This window comes from Zonotrichia albicollis, chromosome 37, assembly GCF_047830755.1.
Source record: "Zonotrichia albicollis isolate bZonAlb1 chromosome 37, bZonAlb1.hap1, whole genome shotgun sequence".
Taxonomy (NCBI): domain Eukaryota; kingdom Metazoa; phylum Chordata; class Aves; order Passeriformes; family Passerellidae; genus Zonotrichia; species Zonotrichia albicollis.
Genome location: NC_133855.1, coordinates 2,118,823 through 2,130,562, shown reverse-complemented (window position 1 = coordinate 2,130,562; position 11,740 = coordinate 2,118,823). Strand labels below are relative to the sequence as shown.

Sequence of the window (11,740 nt, the reverse complement as noted above, 5' to 3'; positions counted from 1 at the left end):
CTCTGTCTGGGAAAGGTGAAATCCCAGAGAATCCTGGAACAGGACAGGGTGATGGACCTCCTTCCCTTCCTCTCCACTCACCACCTTACCTCACAGAACTCACTGTTCTCTCAGAGGGCAGCAGAAATGCAGAGATTTTCTGACATCCAAAAATATTCAGTAGGGGAGATGAAGAAAAGCTGTAAATAACACTAGTACATTTAAACAGACTATACCATTCCTGTTCTCTGGCAGTGGGAGGGCAGATGCTGACAGGGCTTTCTGTGTTAACAGAGATTCAAAGTGGAACACGAGGACAGGTCCCTGTCCCTCTCCCATGTCTGCGCAGCAAGGCTGAACTATAAAAATCTCTGTGTGTACCTGCCCTGAACCTGAAGTCCCACTCAGGCATCACCAGCCAGGGCTCCACACTTGGAGCTGAAGGAAAATCTGCTGGAAATTGAAAAGGGTGTCAGAGTGTTACAGGAGAAGGGTCTGTGGGAAACGGCTTTGATTTTGTTGGAAGAAGTTTCTCCCAACCGGTCACTGACTTTTCTCCATGAACAGCTTCCAATGGCCAGAGACAGCAAATGTCCAACAGCAGCTCCATCAGGCACTTCCTCCTGCTGGCATTGGCAGACACACGGCAGCTGCAGCTCCTGCACTTCTGCCTCTTGCTGGGCATCTCCCTGGCTGCCCTCCTGGGCAACGGCCTCATCATCAGCGCCGTAGCCTGCGGCCACCACCTGCACACGCCCATGTTCTTCTTCCTGCTCAACCTGGCCCTCAGCGACCTGGGCATGATCTGCACCACTGTCCCCAAAGCCATGCACAATTCCCTCTGGGACACCAGGGACATCTCCTACGAAGGATGTGCTGCACAGCTCTTTTTTTTTGTGTTTTTCATGTCATTAGAGGTTTCCCTCCTGACCGTCATGTGCTACGACCGCTACGTGTCCATCTGCAAACCCCTGCACTACGGGACCCTCCTGGGCAGCAGAGCTTGTGCCCAGATGGCAGCAGCTGCCTGGGCCAGTGCCTTTCTCTATGCTTTGCTGCACACAGCCAATACATTTTCCCTGCCCTTGTGTCATGGCAATGCCCTGGGCCAGTTCTTCTGTGAAATCCCACAGATCCTCAAGCTCTCCTGCTCCAAATCTTATCTCAGGGAACTTGGACTCATTATGGTTGGTGCATCTTTAGGTTTTGGTTGTTTTTTGTTCATTGTTTTCTCTTATGTGCAGATCTTCAGGGCTGTGCTGAGGATCCCCTCTGAGCAGGGACAGCGCAAAGCCTTTTCCACCTGTCTCCCTCACCTGGTCGTGGTCTCCCTGTTTTTCAGCACTGGCACATTTGCCTACCTGAAGCCCCCCTCCATCTCCTCCCCATCCCTGGATCTAGCACTGTCAGTTCTGTACTCGGTGGTGCCTCCAGCCCTGAACCCCCTCATCTACAGCCTGAGGAACCAGGAGCTCAAGGCTGGAGTGGAGAGTCTGATGACTGGATGGTTTCACAAGCATTAAGCTGCTGGCAAGTTTCTGCCAATCACTTGTTATAAAAGTAACCTTCAATACTTCTTGTTAGTTTCATTTTGGAGTACCTTTATCTTTGTTTTATATTTTAAATATTTTCTACAAAGTGATGTCATTGTTTGTGCCAACTTGGTGTTGCCAGTGCTGCTGCCGTGGCCCTGCCCCGCTGCCCTGGTGGCCCTGGTGTTGCTGCAGGGCCTGAGTGCTCTCGGGGCCGGGCACAGCCCTGGGGGTGGCAGTGCCGGGGCTGCAGCAGGGACAGGCCATGGGCACTGCTGGGGCAGCGCTGACGCCTCAGCCCAGGCCCTGGGGGCTCCAGGCTCCTTGCCCAGGCTCTCTCAAGAATACATCCAGGCCAATGCCCAGCGCAGAAAAGCCCCATGAGCAGCCCCAGGCTGTCCGTGGGCAGGCTGGGGGCAAACAGCATGGCTGGGGCTCTGCAAGGACCCTGGGGCAGACGGGAAGGAGCAGCAGAGCAGGGGCTGATCCATCCCCAGTGCGCTGCACAGCCCAGGGCAGCGTCCCAGAGCGTCCTCATGCAGCTGCCAACAACATCCCCCCTCTGCAGCCCTGGCCTCTCCCCCAGCTCACACAGGTGCCCCATCCTTGCAGGCACAGACACGGCAGCACTGGCTCAGGAGCCCCTGTTTGCATTGCACAGAGCAGGGGGAGCACCCCCATGCTGTTGGTGTGGGGACATGAACCTGAGGGAGCACAAATGCCATCAGCCCCTGGGGCCAGCAAGGGCTGGGGGACACCAGGGAAACCACTCAGGTTTGTCGTGGCCTCTGCAGTCAGCCAGAAAGTTTGCTCCTATGAGTTGGGAGTTTCCTGTCCTTCCCCTGCAGACGCTGTTGCAACTGCTCCAAGGGTGGTTGCAGAGAATCACAGAATCAGCAAGGCAGGAAAACACCTTGGAGATCATCAAGTCCAACCTCTGCCCTGACACCGCCTTGTCTACCTGAGCCTCCTCTTCTCCTGGATAAACAACCCCAGCTCCCTCAGCAACTCCTCACAGGACCTGTTTTCCAGACCCCTCACCAGCCTTGTTGCCCTTCTCTGGACACGCTCCAGCCCCTCCATGGCCTTCCTAAATTGGGGGCTCAGAACTGGACACAGCACTCAAGGTGTGGCCTCACCAGTGCTGAGTGCAGGGGAAGAATCACTGCCCTGCTCCTGCTGGCCACACCATTCCTGGTCCAGGCCAGGAGCCATTGGCCTTCTTGCCCACCTGGGCACGCTGCTGGCTCATGTCCAGCCTGCTGTCCATCAGTGTCCCCAGGTCCCTTTCTGCCTGGCTGCTGTCCAGCCACTCTGTCCCCAGCCTGTGGCACTGCAGGGGTTGTTGTGGCCAAAGTGCAGGACCCGGCACTTGGTCTTGTTCAGCCTCGCTTTGTTGGATTTGGGCCTTGGATCCAGCCTGTCCAGGTCCCTCTGCAGAGCCCTCCTACCCTCCAGCACATCCACACTCACACCCAACTTGGTGTCATCTGTAAATTTGCTGAAGCTGGACTCAGTTCCCTCATGCAGATCATCAATGCAGATATTGAAATCCACGCTGGCTGGCTCTGATCCCTCTGCCATCCTGTGCGTGCCCTGGGATGGCACTCAAGGTGATCTGTTCCATAACCTTGCCGGGCACCCCGGTCAGGCTGACAGGCCTGGAGTTGCCCAGCTCCTCCTTCCATCCCTTCTTGGGGATGGGCTCACATTGGCACCTCCAGTCCTCTGGCACCTCCCTGCTGAGCCAGCACTGATGGTCAATGATGGAGAGCAGCTTGGCGAGAGTTGTTGGGGCACCAGGGTAGCTATAGATCCAATGGTGTCAGGAACCCACGTCTTAAGAGAGGAACCCACTTGCCGCGGCAAAAAGTCCAAATATGGACCACACTGGACAAATTTAGACCAGCCTTTTTTTATCATTAATACATCAGCCTCAGAACATTTAGATGTTAACAGCATGCTGGCCTAATGGGAAATGCCCTCGAAGGCGGGGTAAAACGGAATGACATAAAATCATCTCAGTTTAGCTTTCAGCCAATCACACCAAAACAAGACATATTGACAAGCTTTCCATCCAATCCTTATAAAACATACGTAATAGTAGTTAGAACAAAGACTGGTTCATAAAAGACAAAGAACAGAGCTCTATTCACAGTAACCTTCTAAAGATTACATTAAATAAACTTGTTGCCATCCTAAAGCCAAATCTTCAATGTCCTATTGTTATTTGTCACGTCTACTGCTTGGGAAACTTTTCCGCTGTAACAGAACTTCGGGCCACATCCTGAGGCCTAAATACTCTTTTTTAACCATTTCCTAAAAACCCTCTAACTTTATGGATTCCCACATTTCCCCCTCTCTGTTTGACCCAGAATCTTTCATTTTCTTGTCGCTTACTACTTGCGTTTCATAGCTCTACTGTAAAATTTCTGCTTATTATCTATTGGAGACCTATCTGCACTAAAGCACTGCTACATTACGGCACAGCAACTTAATGCTGTGATGACCCCATCCTTGAAAGAGATATGAATCATGTTTGGTAATAGTTACAAGACATTGTTCAAAAAACTCTGGTTGATTCCAAGGTCTTAATTCAAAACCTTCGTTCATGTCTATACCTTCATCTACTGCTTTCGTGAGATTCCGAACACTCTCTGTGCTTCTACTTCCTAAATCTCCTGCTTGTATGACAAAAACTTCTCGGACTGTTCTGTTCATCATTCGCCGAACACAACAAAGTACACAAGGTACCACTATACATATCAGTATTAGAACACCTAGTACATAAAGACCTATCTTGCAAAGTTGCCTTAGCCAAGGTGCAAAACTCCATTTTTGAAACAAATCATCCAACCAGGAACTTCCATCTTCTTTGATTTGGGCTGTCAGATCCTTCAATTTTTGAATGCTTTTGTGAATGGATTCAGAATGGTCAGACAAATTCATACAACACAATCCTTCGAATTCCTCACAACCATGTCCTTGTGCCAGTAAAAGAAAATCAATGGCTGCTCTGTTTTGAAGAGTAGCATGTCTAATACTATCAACATCGGTCAACATATCACTGATTGCAGAGGATGTGGCATTAGCTTGTTTGCTCAGCCAACATCCAACTCTATCTAATTGTCTCAATGCCACTGCTGAGGCCAATTGGGGTAAAAATATACCTGCTGAAACCCTTCTGGCGCCATTCCAAGGCATAAAATCACTCTGACAGTTCTCATCATAATGAGGAGCAGCTTTCGTTTTCCTTTGTTTCTTTTTCATCACTGCTTTGGCAGTGGGGGCAATTATGGTGAGCATACCAATGCTACAAGGACCACCTTCAAGGTGAGCTGGAATACCTTGCCAAGCCCTGTCTCCGCAAATGAACCAATACCCTTTCGGCAATTGCCGTGGATATTGATCCGTCTCCGGAAACACATTCCAACTATTTGAAATATTACACCAAAAACTCAAATTTTTATATGCAAAATAATGAGGAGAAACACTAAACTTTGAGGGATCACCTTTTCACCAGGCACGAGTCATAAAAGTAAAAGAAAAACCCATGGTCAAAGAACCAAGGATTTCCAATTCTTGAGGTTCAGATGTTGCCCTGAGAAGTTTTTTGGACCAAATGTTCCAATTGAAAGAGGGATTGTTTCCATTGTCAATTCCACCTGGCCTACCATTGGATTGTTTTTTGACCAAAGGCAACTCTTTCACTGGCACACCAACCAAACAGGTTGAAAAAGGCTTTTCTGGTTCTGAATTAGACAGACATATAGTATCTGATCCGGCAGCCTTGGCTAAGGTCACCCAAACATTCGTTTTTGGTTGATCCACAGGCAAATCTGCACAACAAAAAACAATTAAAATCAAGCAAAACAAATATACCATTTGAACTTGCTCCATCTCTTTCATGAACTAAGTCTTGGCAGAATTCTTTCTACACAAAATCTCTAACTTAAACCTTTGCCAAAAATTAAGACTGTTAAACAAACATTCAGCATTCAATTAGCATACTCATAAATAACATTGACACAAAATCAGAGTTCATGGGTTCCACCGATGCACAAAGAACGTCAGGCACAAGAGGCGTCAGGCGAGACCCGGGATCCTTCGATTCGGTTCACGTCTGCGTACTTGTTTCCTCGGTTCTGGGCTCGACTGCAGGTTCTGAAGTGCGATATGGCTTGACGTTTTTGGCAGGAACCCACTTAATTCCAGCACCTGTGGAGACAGAAGCATACCCTTTCCCCAAATTATTAATCAAAATCCCCAATAATTAATCAAAGCCTTGTTCAGTCGCATCTGTGGGGTGATCTCCGTTCCCCCTCTCTGTTGATCTAATATGCATTTTAGGGTTTGATGTGTTCTTTCAATGATTGCTTGGCTTGTGGGAGAGTGGGGAATACCAAAAATGTGCCGAACACCCCATTCATTTAAAAATGAGGCCAATTTTTGAGATATGTATGCAGGACCGTTGACAGTCTTCACTTCTTGGGGTACACCCAATGAAGCAAAAGCTTGCAGGAAATGATGACAGGCATGGCTGCCGGCTTCACCTGTGTGAAGGGAAGCAAAAACTGCACCAGAGAACATGTCCACGGAAACATGAATGCCCTAATGTGAGAAACAAAACACGGATTAGTTCTATATTGCAAAGTTGTAAAAAGACAGGAAAGCCAACGATGTAAAGTCTCATCGCTAACATCCTTTAAAATTGAACATTAGCATTAGCAACATAAGCAAAATCTGTGACCAAATTAAGAGGTTGAGGGAAAAGCTGAAAACTCAAACCACAGTCAGAGTCCAGTGTCCAGAGTCCAGTGATGAGGCTGTCTTCTTTGAAGAGTTGATGATCTTCTTTGAAGAGTTGATGTCTCAGCTTGGGTCTTTGTTGCATCCTTGGAGTTTGGTTGTAGAAATGTCAAGTCCAGCTTTTTGGATTTCAGTCCCAACACCAGTACAGGTTTGCTGCATCTCTGTCTGCGTTGAAGCTGTGATGAGCAGATCATGCAGTGTAGAATCTTGAATCCTGGAAAATTCTGTGAACTGAGGACAAAACTTGTACAACAAGACATTAGCAGATCATATATATCATAACAATCACATTTTATGACAGGTAAAAAGTCACTTTGATTAGAATCTTTACACATGACAATCCTTTTGTGACATGACCAGCCCAGTGGGTACCACAATTTGTGTCTGAGTGTGGTGGAACGCGCTGTTTTTGAAGTTTAACGACAGTGGGTTCCCATTAATGTCAAATAGTGAGTGACAGTATTTAGCAAGATGCCTTCCTTTTCAGCATCGAGGGCAAATAGAAATTTGATTTGCTGCCCCACGACAATCATTTTTGAGGTGGCCTAGTTTACCACAAGCAAAACAGGCAGGCTTTCTATTAGGATCTAATTGTACAGCATTAACAGAGTTTTCCTAACATTTTTCTTGTTTTTCTAAAAGCTTTTCAATTTTATCCATTCGTTGTGTCAAATTGTGTTCCAGGGTTTTTTCCAAAGCATTGACCTGTGAATTTGCAGCATTTTGTGAAAGTCTACTGCAAGCTGTTAGCATCTGTCTAACTGTTGGAGGTTGATCAGGCAAAGCTAAAATATTTTTTCTACATTCATCATTAGCATTTACATAAGCAAGATTTTGAATGATATAAGAGCGGGCTTGTTCATCTGGACATTGCCTTTCAACAGCTTGAGTTAATCTATCCAAAAAAGAACCATAAGATTCAGTTTCACCTTGTTTGATCAGTGGATAAGAGCTCAGATGTGAACCCACAGGTTCAAGTGAAAGCAAGGCCTTTCTAGCAGCATCTTTAATGTCTGCTAAAACAGGCCGAGGCAGTTCAGCTGCTTGATTTTCAGGCCTATTGTAAGGTGAATCACCAGCCAACTGAGCAACATCTAAATCGGCATAATCAGTATCTGCATATCCTTCAACCAACTTGTTAAGTAACTTTTTCCATTGGAACTCCCATAGTAGGTACTGTGAATTGGTTAAGATTAAAGTTGCCACATTCCTGCAATCAGCAGGAACTAAATCATAAGAGTTAAAAATATTTTTCAACACACTATTAAAATAGGGAGAAGAAAATCCACTTTCTTTCAAAGCCTGTCTTAATTCCTTTATATCATGGTGATTGAGTCTTTTCATATTTTGGATTTCTATCATTTCTTCCATATTTTATTGGTAAGGCAAGATATTGTTTCTTTAAATCCGAATCTCTTTCTAGTTTCTGATTAATGTATGACCAATCCGGTAATTTTAATGGATAATCAAAATTGTCACTTTGATCAATGACAGTATGAACATTCCCTTTGCTTCTAATCAATACATTTTCTGATCCTGAATCATTAAATCCAAACCTTCCAGTCACTGTGTTCCTGACAGGAGGAACACTGTGCTCTTGTCCGGGAATTCTGCCAATCCCGGGAGCTCGGCCAGCTCCGGGAGCTTGGCCAGCTCCAGGAGGCCGGCCTACCTGATCATGAGAACACACCTCTAAATTTTTTTCAGAAACCTCCAAGCAACATCATCCCCTTGGAACCCTGCCATGAAAGGCAGGGGTGGACTCCAACAAACAACACACCTCCTCCGAAGCCCGGCCCAAAGGGGCCGAGACAAAAGCGTGTTCCCCTGTTCTGGGAACATTGCCACATTTTAACCTTGAATTTGCTACTTTACCACAAGTTTCACATTGTCTCCCTGCCAAGAAAAACTCAGCTGAAGAATCCACAAATCCAGGTTTTAAACTTACATGGTTTTGTTTTAAAATACAAGAATTAGGATCACAGCAATGAGGAAAAAACTCAACCCATGTTTTTTCAGGTTTTTGAGAGTTATCCATCCTTTCAAAGGACTCCATCCTTTTAATTAAAGCAAATTTTTCTTTCTCTGTACCTATGGATTGACGATTCCCATAAAAACCAGGTTTTTGCTTAACTGAAAAAGAATTCCCAGAACCCCCAGAAACCAAAATTTCCCGAGTGGAAGAAACACCCTCAGTTTCCACTTCAGGCATATCACAATCTAAACCAGCTTTCAGTGTCCCCGCACAACCAATCTTAGGAAATACATTCACTTTCTCCTTTACATTTTCAATACATTTTGTCCCTTCCCCCTTACAAGAGTCACATATTTTTCCATTAACAGAACAACGCGACGAAGAGTCCGAAAAAGTCTCATTCTTTCCCAGAGAGAGAGAAGGAAGATTTTTCTCAGTGGAGTTCAAATCAGCATTTGAAACAACATTTGTTACATTCTCCGGAACACATACAGGTTTACTGGAATTTAAAGAGACAGAGCCAGAAGCTTGGTTTTCTGAATCCGAGTTCACCTTATTATTGTCAGTTTGTTTAAAACATTCCATCAGGGCTCGAGCAATGGGCATCAATTCTTTTAGACTTTCATCTTCTTTAAGAGTGACTAGATTATAAATCCTCCAGTTTATCTGATCCCAAAAATGAAAAGTAATCGCAGACTGTAAATTTAAACCTTGCGTATTTGTTTTAACCCATATAAGTAAGTTTTTAAGTTCAATTTTTGAAACTTCAGAGTGCCCTTTTTCTTGTAACAATGTCTCTAATTAATAAAAAACATCCCATTCAACTTTTGATAAGTTCGTTCCCATTTTTGTTTTCTTTTACCACAAAAAACCGTTACCCAAGCGCTCTCCCGAGAAAAGTTACTTACAAATTTCTTGGCTTCGGCGGGAGAGATGATACAGCCCTCCTGATTAACACTTGGGTCTCCAGCGGCCGGGAAATCCAGGATTTTTTCTTCTAATCTACGTCCTCGAATGGGGTTTCCTCACATGGAACTTCCTCACACGGGGCACCAGTTGACGGGCACTAGGGTAGCTATAGATCCAATGGTTTCAGGAACCCACGTCTTAAGAGAGGAACCCACTTGCCGCGGCAAAAAGTCCAAATATGGACCACACTGGACAAATTTAGACCAGCCTTTTTTTATTATTAATACATCAGCCTCAGAACATTGTTAGATGTTAACAGCATGCTGGCCTAATGGGAAATGCCCTCGAAGGCGGGGTAAAACGGAATGACATAAAATCATCTCAGTTTAGATTTCAACCAATCACACCAAAACAAGACATATTGACAAGCTTTCCATCCAATCCTTATAAAACATACGTAATAGTAGTTAGAACAAAGACTGGTTCATAAAAGACAAAGAACAGAGCTCTATTCACAGTAACCTTCTAAAGATATACATTAAATAAACTTGTTGCCATCCTAAAGCCACATCTTCAATGTCCTATTGTTATTTGTCACGTCTACTGCTTGGGAAACTTTTCCGCTGTAACAGAACTTCGGGCCACATCCTGAGGCCTAAATACACTTTTTTAACCATTTCCTAAAAACCCTCTAACTTTATGGATTCCCACAGGGGAGCTCATCCACCAGCTCCCTCATCCCCCTGGGATGGATCCCATCTGCTCCCAGAGACACCTGTGAGCATCTGAGTGGCTCAGCAGGTCCCCAACTGCTTCCTCCTGGATTACAGGGGGTTGTTCTGCTCCCTGTGCTGAACTACCCGCTCAGGAGAACACTTGTCCTGAGGACAACTTCACTTATTCTTGAAAACTGAGGCAAAGAATGAGTTAAGTACCTCAGCCTTTCCCTCATATTTGGAAACCCCATCTGTCCTAATAATGAATGGAGATTGTACCTTCCTTCACAGAAGTGGCCTGGTTAAGCCTCAAACTTTCACCTCTGTAATTTTCTTTCTGCATGACCTAACAACATCCTTAAACATTTCCTGAGTTACCTGCCTCTCTGTCCAAAGGTGATGCACTTCCTCTGTGTCCCCGAAGTTCTTGGAAAAGGCCCATCACATTCAGAACGTCACCTATTGGCTAAAGTACGCCTCAGAGGAGGAAAATACAAGAGTCTATAAATTAAAAGAGGGAAAGCAAGCTAGGAAAGTAAAAGAAGAAGAGGCTGGGAAGGCTGAAAAAAACTGGGACCTCCTTGACCACTTCCTTCCTCCTACCCTTGCAGTACCTCAAATCCTTCCTCCAATTCCTCTTTCTGTGGACCCAATTCATCCTCCTCTCCCAGCTGTCATTCCTTTACCACCTCCTTACCCAGTTATACCTCCATCACCTTCCCCTCCACCCTCTCCTTACTCTCTTTACCCTTCACTACTGTCCCCTTACCTCTGCCATCTCATGCACCCCTTGTTCACCAGCAAGTTCCTGCTCTGCCTCCCCACCACAAATGAGAAGCCAAACATCTCAGAATCTCATGCCCAAGAGTGAAGTTACCCAGTCAGCCTCCACAGCTGATGTTGTAACACCCCGTCCAAAGTGGCTAAAGTGTAAAAATTGTTCCCCCTCATAGAAGTTCTCATGGGCGGGGTGGCCAGTGAGATTGGATTTGTAAACGGTCCCTTGACTGCATCCGAAGTTAGAAACTTTTAGATAGAATTGTGAAATTTAGTGGAAGAACTAGTAGGAACAGCAAATCAAATTGATCCATTTTTAGGCCCTAATATTTATACATGGGGAGAATTGAACTCCATCTTTAACATCCTATTTTCCCCAGAAGAGACTCAATTCATAAGAACTGCAGGAATGAAAATTTGGGAGCAAGAAAACCAGCCCAGGCCCCCAGGTGACCAAACAATGCCTTCAGTGGAGCCTGACTGGGACTCTAATCAAGAAGAGGGGAGAAGGAACATGAGAGATTACAGGTCCCTAATGAGCAGAGGGATAAAAGAATCAGTCCCTAGAGGGAGTAATACCAGGTTAGCTTTTGACGGCACCCAGGAAATACACGAGACCCCTGCACCATGGCTTAACAGGCTGAAGCAAAACTTCCAGATTTACTCTGGTGTTGACCCAGACAGCCCAGAAGGCCAATCTCGGCTTCCCTGTAGTCAGGTATGATCCCCTTAATCCTTTTTTCCCAGGCTGGTGTTCCCAAGAAGGAGTCTGAATTCTTGGGCTTTGGCTTCCAAGGTTGTTTATTGTTCCTTACCTATAACATTTTCTCTTTGACCTGCCAGAGGTCAGACAGAGGCACACTCCCTGCCCCCGGGCTGGTGTCTACGTTTTATCCTATGAACTATGTGTACTTTATTTATCATTATTTTCTATTACCTATCACCTATGTTAGACAGTCTACTTCTACTCTAAACCAGTCCTAAAATGCCACCATCACCAAGAAGGTGGAGGCTAAGAAGAAGGAAGAAGAATAGGACAA

At 45.5% G+C, this 11,740-nt stretch overlaps 1 protein-coding gene across 1 annotated transcript; it reads left to right on the top strand.

The window, feature by feature from the left end:
* Window positions 1-569: 569 nt before the first annotated feature.
* Window positions 570-1,502, top strand: LOC141726638 (olfactory receptor 14A16-like). Its single transcript, XM_074531589.1, has one exon. The coding sequence runs from the start codon at window positions 570-572 to the stop codon at window positions 1,500-1,502; it is 933 nt and encodes a 310-aa protein (XP_074387690.1).
* Window positions 1,503-11,740: the final 10,238 nt, after the last annotated feature.

What these genes read in the sequence shown, in the direction of transcription:
- LOC141726638 (XM_074531589.1), top strand. Translation starts at nt 570, where the DNA reads ATGTCCAACAGCAGCTCCATCAGGCACTTCCTCCTGCTGGCATTGGCA.